General features: G+C 33.4%; 1 protein-coding gene across 3 annotated transcripts in view; it reads right to left on the minus strand.

Moving 5' to 3' along the window:
• LOC111638793 (hepatocyte growth factor-regulated tyrosine kinase substrate-like) overlaps positions 1-13,518 on the minus strand; it is a 90,779-nt gene that overhangs the window by 18,205 nt on the left and 59,056 nt on the right. For 2 of the 3 annotated variants that reach the window (XM_023384551.1, XM_023384559.1), the window contains exons 9-10: positions 11,385-11,448; positions 6,120-6,233 (exon numbers count right to left, since the gene is read on the minus strand). In XM_023384551.1, coding sequence (XP_023240319.1) covers positions 6,120-6,233; positions 11,385-11,448 — 178 coding nt within the window. The remainder of the gene's footprint in view (positions 1-6,119; positions 6,234-11,384; positions 11,449-13,518) is intronic. The other variant, XM_023384553.1, reaches the window with a different exon arrangement.

Consider the following 13,518-nt stretch of genomic DNA (forward strand, 5'->3'; position numbering starts at 1 on the left):
CTGTATAACCTTTAATTATTAACCATGGCATCCAAGAAGTGTGTGGAAGGCTATAATATTGCAAAGTGAGATGATAAAGGTACCGTATTTTTGCGAAATGACCAGTATGTCAATCTATCCAAAGAAATCATGAAATCAGATATTTCCATATAGTAAAAACTGGAATGCCAATTTATCCCAGGGAATGCTGGCATGAGTGAGATTATACATCCCTCTCTAGAAGGCACATTAAAAAAAATGAATGAGTTTTTATTCTAAAACTGTGAAACTGTCAGCATTATATTTTGATGTAATGCCTACAGTCAAAAACCACAACTTTATGTTTATTTTTTTAATTTAATGTCTTCTTTCTAACGATGTAAAGTACTAGTGGAATTTCAGTGGGTATTTTGTGTCTTTTTTTGTGTGTATTTTATTGTTATTTTATTCAAAAATGAAAAATAAACATATTAAGAAATTTTTCTGTAAATTATCTCAACTTATACCAATTAACATCCACTTTGTGTGAAATTTGAGAGGAACTTGTTATTTTTAAGGTCAGGGTAGATGGTCAGTGTAGCCCACACTGACTGACTACAGTAGACCCCCATATAACATGGGTTCATATAAGACATCCGTCTTAGATGAACCCATGTTATATACCCGCAGATTCATATAACCCGGCAGAAAAATTGCGATTGTGTTTGTATAACACAGTAAAAGAATGAGACAGATTGTCATTGCCGACTCATGTCTCGACAGGATTGGTCAAATCTGGATGAGCAGCAGATCTATGTGAGAGCTGCCAGTATAGCAAGTACACTGATTGGATGACTTCTGTCCAGCAGCATGCATATATACGGACAGTTTAGGCAGGAAAGTTGAGTTTGCTTTCATCTGTACAGTACAGTACTTCATTATTTTATTGTACATATATAATATATATATATACAGACCGGCCCCGCTTTGGTGCATTACTGGTATAGTACAGTACTGTATTGATAAAGTTTTATACATTTCTTGCAAAAAAAAATAATAATAAAAAATAAACAATTATTATTCAATGACCATAAAAAATTGTTATGTAGTGCCTTAAGTCTGATTATGAAAGAAAGTTATTTTAAATATAACAAGTTAATTGCTTTGGGTTGTGAATGGCTCATGTATTTGTAAAATCTAAGTGACTCGTACAACATGGATTCATATAAGACGGAATGTATCTACCGTGTTATAGATGGGTCTACTGTACTACTACTGTTACTGGGTTATACATTTGTGGCACCCAATATTTACTGTACTCCAGTAAGTTATAATAAAATATCTATCTATCTGTCTGTACTACTACTGTCAATAAGTCATTAATTGTTTTATTGTCTTGTAAATGAAAATTCTTCCTGGTTTTAAGTCAGTCAAATTACAATGTAGTTATTTTATTGTATTTGGAAGAATGTTTTCTTTAACGTTTAATTAATTAACAACTAGTTTTGTTAGATCTGATTAATTTTATATTTTAATTGCAGTTTAACTGTCATGCTGGTCTTCCACAAAAATACAGTACAGGTAGTCCTCGGTTTACGCCACAGTTCCGTTCTACAAAAGCCGGCGCAAATCGAATCAGTGTAAAACGAACCCATATTTACACTGAGGTATAGGGTTAGGTTCCACATAAGTGAAAAATATGCAAATAATTTTGTTTATTAATACAAAATACAAATAAATTTAATTTTTAAAATGTATTTTATCATAAAATAAAGTTAAATGTTTTTATTAAAAATTTTAGTTTCCGATCTCTTACATTTTTCGGAAAAGTATCCATCTTTAATTGTTTACATTTTTGTTTTCTTTCATTGAGAATTTCGGAATAAGGTCGAATGGATGAGACAATGCTCCTTTTTACATTCACACTTTGCTCCCAATCATTGTCTAACTCACAAAGTTCAACCGTCAAACTTTCCATGGTCAAAAGGATACGTTAAATTCAATGGCGCAATGGATTCGGACGCCATTTATTGAACTATTAAGTTTGATAACTTGACTTGTGGATACCTAAACGTTTAGTATTTTAATATTAATTTAATGCAAATGTATACATACCCAATAATATTAAACAGAAAAAATAAATATATTCAATAAAAATCTGTTTTAACGAATGTACAATGTCACGGCTCGGTAAATACGTCAACACTGAAACGAAAATCAGTCTGGCATAGGGAAAATCAGGGAATTACACAGCAAAATCGCAAATTGTGCAGCAGCATTATTGTGAATCGGCGTAAATTGAACCGGAGTAAACCGAGGGCTACCTGTATTTATCTTGAATCATGAAACCAGTACATGTATGACAGATCAGGCAGTCATGTTTAAAAGCTAAAATCAATAGGGTGTGACCAATAAATGCAATTTTCATTTATTATAGAGTATTTACATATTTTATTTATTGTTTTTATGGTTTAATTTATTATTAGGGCATTTAGTTGTGTTATTTTTTTACCTTAAACTTTGTGAATTTACTGTTTTGTTCATTGAAATTGGTATTATTTAGGGTTTGGGAATGGATTAATTCAGTTTCCATTATTTCTGATGAGAAAAATTGATAATTCAGAGTTTAAATGGCCTCCCAGAATGAATTAAATTTGAGAAATGAGATACAGTACAGCATCGATTATCAGACTCAATTGGGGACTCAGGTTGGTCGGATAACCGAAAAGAAGGGAAAAGATACATTATTAGTAGAGGATATTAGTATATCCCATGTAATTATTATATTAGTATATTGCTATTAACCAACTTTGTGTTGAATTTTCATTGATGTTTAGCCTAACAAATTTTTTTTAAATAATAATTGCCGCTATTGTATTGTTAAAAATTATTTTAAAATTGTTTTATTGCTCATGAAACAACCAACCACTCATAATTAGAAAATTAAGTCTCGTTTAAATACTGGCCTCCCTTCAATGGTCGAGCCGTTGATGCCAGCTAAAACACACAAAAATTTAACAATAATAATATTAAAGTAGCCAAGACATAGCCAAATATTGTAATGCCACATCACTAGCAGATATTTGAAATTTGCCGACTAGAACGGTCGGTTAACCGATGTGACGGTTAATCAGGGGTCAGATAATCGATGATCTACTGTACCACTGTACTTCTTTCAACCACAAATAAAAAAAAAAAAAAAACAAGTTTTGTGAAAGCTTGTACTTACAATTTGATGAAGATATACAGTGGAACCTCGGTATACGACCGTAATCCATTCCTGATGTTTGGACTTATACCGAACTGGACGCATATCAAACCAACCTTTCCCATAAGTAATGTAAAACTGATTAATCCGTTCTCATGTAAAAAAAATGGCTGGCTTTAAACACCTCACTTTCATGGCTAGTTCCTGCTTGATTTTTCATGAATCAGCATGCATCTTTTTAGCTTTCTCGCAAATAATTACTTCTGATACACTGTCACCAGCACACTGTTTTTCAGTTATCCAAAGCAAAAGCATTTTCTCAACATGATCTAATGTCTTTGATCTCTGTTTAAAAATTGATTTAACATTAACCCTTTCGCAACGTTAGCAGATTTAATAATGTCTTTATTTTTTCATGATTGTCGATATTGTCATTCTCGGAATACGGTATGCAACAGTTAAAATCTCAAACACGCATGCCACCTTCGTATTTCTCAACAATCTCTTTTTTCAGTTCCATTGTGATTCTAGTCATTCTTTTAGTTTTCTGTTGCTTTTCATTTGCCTTTTTGCAATTCATGATTAATAAAAATAATAAAATTTTACTTACAAATTAAAACCAAAAGAAATTTAACAAAGTTATAAACTGTGGTACCACGAATGCCTGGTCTGGTCTAGTACGCCGATAGTGCTATTTGTTCACAGATGGCGTGTATAATTGAATTAAGTTGTGTACTGAACAAAAGTTGTTTCATCCAAACAGGACGTATTCTGAATTGGACATATTCTAAAGCAGATGTATACCGAAGTACAACTGTTTAAGAGATTCTGCAATATAAATCTCTACAAATAAGACATTTTTTTCTTTGAACTACTGCTACAAAGTCATCTTGTCTATCTAGGCAACTGTCTTACAGTAAACCTTGTTTTGGAATTAGTTTATTTACAATAAAAATTTAACTTATTCAAGCCTCTAACTGGTGTGAAAAGGTAAAATTCGAAACAACAAATGTTTTCTGAACACCTTTCATGTTCTTCACCAGGTAATCTAGCTGGATTCTTTATTCTGGAACACCAAATTTTAAAATAAATCAAACAATGATAGTTCGATTGTCCAATGTCCATTGCGCATGCATTGTATATGTCGTGCATCATCCGATATTAAATAAATCATTAAGAATTATTATGCAATAAGGCCTATCAAGCCAACGAAAGAGCCATTTCCTCCCGGTAATTAATGCACTCAGATGAACTGTGCATCTTATATATCTCTACAGCTTCCAGCCATTTGAGGTGGTCCATCCATGTTGTTTTGACTATTAATGCTACCCCTGTGAAGTCAATAGTAATGCCCAGGTCAGAAGCATACACTGGAGTGACATGGTGGCTCTGTTGTATTGTATGTCTGATTTGTGTTCTCTTATTCTTATCCCATTGAGCATTTCATTGATCCTATGTAGATCAAATCCCTGTTGAATCTTTCATCCCTAACAGGGATTCGATAGATGCCTGGCAATTTAAACAGGTCAGGCAGGTCCTTGCCATTCCATAACATGTCAAACATAGTAGGGCCTCTCTTGTATGCAATGATGACATTACATCTTTTGGTGATAGCTACATATACAGATCTCAAGACAGGGTTGAATGTAAGCGAAATCCTCTCAACCTCAGTACCGTGGTTGTCCCCCAGTGTCGTCATAGAGGTGTTGTGAGAAATTAGTGCTCTGTTGTAGCATTCTGAGATTCTTGGAACAACATTGTGGTAGCCATGCATATTGGCAATCTTCTCAATATGTGTTCTCTCTTCCCTAAGTGCCTCTTGAGTAGATAAATGAGTGTATGCTCTTCTAACCAATGATCTAAAAGCGACTAATTTGTATTGAAACGGGCCACGAGTCACTCGGTATGTATGTGGGGCTTGCACACAGTTTACGATAGACTATATTGTGGATGTTGGATCCCCGAATCCTGATATCCATATCTAAGAAATGGACATTAGTGTTGCTGTGTTAATCTACTTCGAGTGACAGCCCATAGGGATTATCATTCATCGCTTCACAAATTGTGCCAAGTTCGGCATTGTTTTCCATATATCATCATCATCTACATATCTTCTGTAAAGCATGATGTCCAGCATGTAGATGACGATGTTATTATATGGAAAACAACACCAAACTTGGCACGATTTGTTGAAGTGATGTTATGGAATGGAAAGGACCCGTGTGACCCATTTAAATTGCAAGACATCTATTGAATCCCTGAAGAATTAATGCAAATCTCAACAGCAGGGAACATGACATGTACAATGCGTGCGCAATGGACATTGGACAATCAAACTATCATCCTTCGATTTATTTTAAAATTCGGTTTTCCAGAATAAGATTACCTGATTTTTTTTTATGATATGAAACCGTGCTTTGCTATTTGTTTATGCTTCTGACACAATATAGTGCTATAAATTAAGACACTTGGCGGATTTTCTCATCTTTATTTAGTTGATACTAAATATTAATGTTAAATGAAAAAATTAACTAAATAAGTACTAACTAAACTAATAACTAAATAATGTAAAATGAAAAAATTAACTAAATAAGTTGATACTTATTTAGTTAATTTTTTCCACACGTATCAACTAAATAAAGATGAGAAAATCCGCCAAGTGTCTTAATTTATAGCACTATATTGTGTCAGAAGCATTACCTGATTTATTTTAAAATTCGGTTTTCCAGACCTAGATTACCTGATGAAGAACATGGAAGGTGTTCAGAAAATGTTTGTTGTTTCAAATTTTACCTTTTCACATTGGTTAGAGGCTTAAGTTGAATTTTTATTATACACACCCTGGTGTGCATGTAGAAGTTATAGTTTGTTTACATCCAAAATAAATAAGAAACCTTACTTTTGACATTTTCCCCCTCATATTTATATGCAGAACTTAAATATTTTTACTCACTTCTTTTTGACTTTCAGCTTCACTTTGAGATAAAGCTAAAGCTAACTGCAATTCTTCTTCCTCCTGCAGTTCTTGTTCAGACTTTCCTCCACTAGTACCACCACTTCCAGCAGACTAAGAAAATTATGCACATGTTCTAATATCATACAAGTTCACTTTGTCATAATTTATCTATTAGTTAATTTATGCATTTTTTTTTCAATTCAAAAATTAGATAAATATTACAGATGTACCGCCAATATATATGTTACTGTGAAAGACCGAAATTAGAGAATGTCGATATTCTCCGGTGAATGTCGACACATACAAAATACGTCGGTGAAAGACCGAATATTTGGTTATATTATTATACATTCGAACAATCGCCGGTGTATGTCGACAAGCACAGATAAGCTTTGGTGGAGGTCGAAACAACACTCGAGAAACCAATGTCAACAGAGAGGCGACAGTCTGTCACCAAATCCTTTGTGGGTAGCCGGAGATAGGACAAGGTCGTACCTCTTTTCCCGGCAAAAACACTATCCAGTGACAGTTTGGTAGAAACTGCTTACTTTGTCACTGGATAGTGTTTTTGTTCTTTTGATCCTGTGAGATGGGGATCGGTTTGTCAGGTCGAGTGGCGGAGGATGAGAGGGGTTGTCAGTAAGATGTCAGCAATATCCGAATAAAAGACACCATTAACAGATCAGTTCGTAATTTGTAAAGAAAAGTTACTTTCCATAGATGAGATTTCTTCTCAAGAAATATCACTGAGAGAAACAGCTGCAGCTAATTTGAAAAGTGGAGGACAAGGCTATACACGCTGTCATTGCAAAAAGAAGTGTTCCACGAATGAATGTAGTTGTAAAAGCAAGGGACTCTTGTGCAATTCAAAGTGCCATAACAATTTAAGTTGTTGCAATAAATAAGATTTTATAACTTTAATCACATAATATATGTGTGAGTTTACTATTGCGTATTATTTTTCTTTTCTGATTAAGAATGTACTGTTCGTTTTAGGTTAAACAGTTTATTTACATGCGCTGTTACTTAAACCTATATAAGTCCTATTTTGACATATTAAAAAGTTGCATTTTTGTCTTAACGTAATAAAAATATTTTTATTCAACATTCACCATCAATGCATGCTGAATGTCGACATTTGCCGGTGTAAGTGAGAAATAAGGATATTTAGCAAATATTTCGTACATACACGAAACGACTGTGTGAATGCTGACATTCACCGGAGAATGTTGACATTTGCCAGATATCAGTCATTCACAGTAACGTATATATAATATATAATAATGTATACATATGTATGTATACACACACACACACACAACAATAACAAATTTTATTCCAACAAATAGTAAAAATCACAGTATACATTGACAAATGTTGACAAAGTTAAGTATGTACTAGAGAATAATGCTACCATCCATCATCTTTCCCTTAGGTTATGAAAGGTGAAAGCTATTACTGCCTCTACTGAAAGTAGGCATTAATGTCAATTACAAAGTTGTAAAAAAATGACAATATATAGTTTCTGCTTTTGCACAAGTACAATGCAAGAGACTGAATGCATTATTCACACAAACATGGACATAATCAAATGATTCAGCTGTTTAGAAAATACATTAAAAAACTGATGTTTACAAAGTTGTTAAAAAAAAAAAAGTCTTAGTGCATGAACCATAACACCGATTAAACTCCAGTAAATGATGCCAGGTAGCCAGAAATACCAGTAAAACACCACCACTTAGCACATTATAGTACTGTGATTGGTTGGCAATCTAGAACTGTCAAAGTAAACATGTGTAGTTACCATTCTGCAATGTGAAGATGAAAGATTTTAAGGAGCAACTTGTTTGGGTAAAATTTTATTTTAAGACTGGCAAAACTTTTACTGAAACTAGCTTTGCTTCAGCAGGCCTATAAGAAGGATCATATGAATCATTCAGTGTCACAAGTGATTTAAGTGTTTTAATCAGGCAGAACATTGATTGAGGAAGATTCAAGATTGAGAAACCAACTTTGTTTTTTTTTATCATCAGGTCATAGTTCATCACAAATTCATGCCACAAGGTCAGACTGTTAACAAGGAATTCTACTTAGAAGTTTTAAGGTGTTTGAGAAAAGATATGCACTGAAAAAGGCCTGAACGGTGAAAAAAACAAGAGCTGGATGTTGCATCACAACAATGCATCATCTCACATCTCTGCTTGTTGACCAATTTTTGGCCACTAACAGCCTTAGCAGTCCTTCCCCACCCTCTACTCTCTAAACTTGGATCCTGCAAACTTTTTCCTGTTTCCAAAGTTAAAAACACTCTGAAAAGATGTCATTTTCAAATTGTAGATGATACTGAACATTATTCACAGACAGACAGTTAGGTGCCATCTCACAAAGAGTTCCAGGGAACATTCCAAACAGTGCAAAAACAATGAGAACAGTGCATTGCAAGCAGGGGAGTACTCTAAAGTGGACAAGCATGTATAATATTGTAATCATGGTATTAAAGTTTGTATGACAAAAGTCTAATCTTTTTTTTGAACAGACCTTGTACAAATCTTTAATTTTACATACTCAAAACTATTACTTTCTACAATGATGTATGCTTATAGCTTTGAAACTTTAAAACTACAAGACACTTGCACAGCTAACTATAATATTATGGCAGCATAAGAAACCAGAATATATATTTTCATATTGCATTCAGTGGCTATGTATAATAAACCTTAAACTTCAAGCAGCCCTACAGAGGAAAAAAAATCAATTGAGGCAACAGCTAAGAATTTTGGAGCCAATCCATTGCAATCTGAACATGACATTTAACCACTCCCAAGCTGTATCCATGTTGAAGTGATACGCCACCATTCTAAAATCATAGTGTCTTCGATTGCTACAATAGCAAATTCCTTATAAATTTACCTCTAATTTTCAGTATTTACCATTCAACTGGATCTTTCGAACTTATCTATAGCTGCATGAACATTGTATTCAGTACCTCCTACATTGTACACTAGTTATGCAGGGATGTATGTAAGCATTGTTTCTTTTATAGCCTGTTCAATTTGCTATTTTGGTATGGAAGAAAAGCTGAAATCACACATTTATCATTCTCTACAACTTCTTAATTGTTATTAATGTCCTATTTCCAATAGAAAGTATCTTGTTTTGTCCAACATCTAAGAAGGGGGAAGATGGTGGTAACATCATTTAGTACATACTTTATTAACAAAAAATCAACAATAGTTATTATTTATTTCTGAAATAACTGCCTGGGAAAATACTTTTGTTACCATATTGTGTAAAATAATTATATATTTTTTTATGAATGATTATTTTAAATTTAATGTATTAATATCTAACTGAAAGAAAACAAGAAATAGCTGTATGCTATACTATATATACTTATGTGAGAATCAGACTTCAACATAAACAATTTAACATTGTAACATCAACTTTGACAAGTATCTATCAACTTTCACACCTGGGAATAAATTATTTATTATGTTCTCAGTGTCAAAAAAGATGCTTTCACCAACCTTCCAACCTGCTGTCCCAATTTCATCATTTTAAAATGATACCAAACAGACAGTCAAAGAGTCGTCACCAGTCCCTCAACGGAATATCAAACTTATCTAGTGCCTTATTTAGTGCCAACGGATATACCTAGTTCTTGCAGATACTTCAGTTCAACGGATACTTCCTCGTTTACAGTTATGCATTTTGAAGACAAACTATCTCCAGTGACTATGATACTTTGCTACACAATCAAGAACACCTCCCAAGAGCATCAGACTATTTTCGAACATCATCAACCCAACATATTTATCGCCATGCAAATCTCATGTAAACTCTTTCTCTTGTGACCATTTTCATTTAAAGATCCTTTGAAGTTAAGGCCTAATGAAACTGTAACAAAATTGTATCATGTTTTCTTTGAAATTAAATTGTTATTAGTTGTTAACTTGGTATCTGAGTGAGTCACTTCCGGTACACTGTCTCTCAACCCATCTCCATCCTGAATCTGATTGCCCACACACGCAGCCGCTTGCGTGACCGAATCAGCACGCCATCTCAGCTTCCCTGTCAATCAGGACATAGTGGTGTCAATTCTGATGAGGCACTAAAGAGGTGCCGGCCCTCTGATCACACTTATTAATTTCATTTTATAAAAATTATATTAAATGATAAAAAAGATTATTATTGTGAAAATTCTCTCTTAATATGATGATAAAAAAAATATTTGATCAAATGTAATACAGTCAAACCTCTTTAAAATGATACCCTTTACAACAATAAACCCCAGTATAACAATAAGTCCTATACAAATACTGTAATTTATCACCCACTATAGTAAAATAGTAAAAACTCTGATACAACAATATGACTATCAGGATGTGTTGGCTGCATCACACTTTTCCTTTAACAATAGAGTTGTGCTGGTCATCTATCTAACATCTTTGAGGGAAAAATTTTTAAATTGAAATAATGTGACTTCCAGTTTGCATCAGAAGTTTGTATATAGTTAATCGGGGCCTCCTGTCCCATCTATCTAACTCCATTCTCAAGATTAAGGAAAGAAACAGATGGATGGATGATGGTAGAATTTTACAGGTCTGCAATTTTTCCAAACAGCAGCCCAAAAATCTGAACTGATTTACTGTAAACTTTTTAAACAACAATCTTAAAATTTTTCTTTAAAAATTAAGACGTAGTCGCTTCCAAAATTTCTGGGTGATCATCATATTGTCCTATTTCTTAATAAGTCTTAATTTTTAAAGAAAAATTTTATCATCGAGCGAAAATTTAAAACTTAATAATAATTCGCCACCAGAGGGAGGATAGAAGATAATCTACATTAAACAGTGCAAATTTCCAGTAGATATAAAGAAACTCCCAAACAGAGAAGAATGAAGCAAGATGTCGTAAGATCATCAAATCCAATTTTAAAAAAATTATTACTTTTTAATTGGTTGTTTCTATGTTTTAAGGAACTTTTTCCAGGACGGCCACGTAGCCTAAAAAGGAAGGTCGGGTTGTCTGAAGTTTTTACTAAGGAACTTTTAAAAGAAATATGATCATCATCCAGAAATTTTGGAAGTGACTACGTCTTAATTTTTAAAGAAAAATTTTATCATCCAGCGAAAATTTAAAACAATCTTAAAATAATAAAATTAAACAGTATATTAAAGAATAAAGATAAATATTTTTATTTGGATTGTGTTTTAATTTCTAATTAAATTTATATACCAAATTCAAAAATTTTATTCTTACTTTGTTAGCAACATTGGAAGGAGATTGTTCAGATCCTGAATTAGTTTCCTTTACAGCTGCAGATCTAACAAATAAATTTAAGAAATATAGGAATTTATAACAAATTATTAGATCTTTAAAGAAATATTGATTTATTTTTTGAATATTTTTCTGATACAGTAGAGCATCGATTATACGACCCCCGATTAATCATCACCTCGGTTAACCGACCGTTCTAGTCGGCAAATTTCAAATGCCCGCTAGTGATGTGACACTACAATATTTGGCTATGTCTTGGCTACTTTAATATTATTTTTGTTAAATTTTTGCATGTTTTACCTGGCAACATCGCCTTGACCATTGAAGGGAGGCCAGTATTTAAACGAGACTTAATTTTCTAATTGAGTGGTTGTTTATTTTGTGAACAATAAAATAATTTAAAAATAATTTTTAACGATACAATAGTGGCGATTATTATTTTAAAAAAAATTGGTTAGGCTTAACATCGATGAAAATTCACCGCAAAGTTGGTTAATAGCGATATACTAATATACTAATTACATGGGATATACTAATATACTATACTAATAATGCATTTTTTTCATTCTTTTCAGTTATCTGATTTTTTCAGTTATCCAACCAACCTGATTCCCAACTGAGTCGGATAATCGACGCTCTACTGTAAAATCATTTTTATATTACTTCTGTGAAATAAATTCCCTTACACATGATTAAAAATAATAAATACAAGGTTTGTCCAAAAAGTAATGCACCAGAGTTTATTTTGCTGTTAGTATGAAACATAGTCATGAAACTTGGACATCTAGCTGTTACCTTCAGCTATTCATGTTATTTTTCAACAGTCTCTGCCGTTGCATTTGGCCATATGCCAGCATTGAAAGAGGGCATGTATGTAGACTCAATACCAGTCATGATTCTGTGCATGCAACCACTTCCTTATAGCATTGACATCTTTATCTGACTGGCACTTAATCCTTTGCATGCATCATAAGATGCACGCAAAGGATTTGTCACCATCAAACTCAGTGTTGCAAGTGTGAGAATTGGGATTTATTAGGTTAATTATTATAAGAAAATATATTATTTCTCTAAATATTATTCACAAGAAAGGATGTTTTATTCGTTGTTTTTAGAGAAAGAGGAAACCTACATCCTTTCCCACATAGCCTAGCCTTATCACTTTTTTGAACAGCCATATGTCAGTTTACCCCCTTCACATATCCTTGAACATCCTGTGTGTGGGTGAATGCTATTGGTCAGAATGGCCAAATAAAAGGGGAGTTTGCCTGCAATTTGAGGCAGTCCACGAAAATACAACATGCCATAGAGGGCAGTTCATTGAACATAGAATGTGCCACTTAACTCCAGACAGCCATAGTAAGGTCTTTCCACCATAAATCCTTTGACTCTTCCACTCCTCCATCAAAAAGACGAAGACAACGTATCAAGGTAGTATATATTTGAATATTTGTAAGCTCTCTCTCGAATAGTTGTTCATGCGAGGTATAGAATAGATACAGTTAGATATAAGTTTGTTAAACTCCATTATGTTCCCAATGCTTTCTTATATGGTATTTGGAGTTCTGTATATAGTTTATTTCTTTAATCTAATAAATAATGTTTGTTATATTTATTATTCGATTCCATTCATTTATTGAGTTTGAAGTATTTATCGTCGAATAACCCTCCTATGCATATTGTTTACACACGATAGGGCATGCAAATCATCCCTATCTGGTGTTGGGAATCCTGACAGGAGACAGTGATTACACAATCATCTTGTCTCTACATATTCATAAACTCAAAAAGCCATCCTACGACTCAGAGGCCAGTCCCGAAGACTGCATTGCAGATTAAGTAGTAACAAGTTTAATCTAGACCCTCTACCCCTGGCTATCCTCACACAAGAGTTCCAAAACAATGATTTTCCTTGCTTTTTTTGGTCAATCTTGAGTTGCTTCAAAACCCATCATGAACACACTTTGAAATACCCATGTTCATAAATGATTTGATGAACACTCCTAGCATTAATGCACAACCATTCTTCAAGCTGTTGGACTGTGATGCATCATTCCTCCTGAATCATTTCATCAACATATTGCATCATGACTGCCATGACAACTGTGGCAAGATG

Source organism: Centruroides sculpturatus, unplaced genomic scaffold, assembly GCF_000671375.1.
Source record: "Centruroides sculpturatus isolate CEXI.00-Female unplaced genomic scaffold, Cexi_2.0 scaffold90, whole genome shotgun sequence".
Lineage (NCBI taxonomy): Eukaryota > Metazoa > Arthropoda > Arachnida > Scorpiones > Buthidae > Centruroides > Centruroides sculpturatus.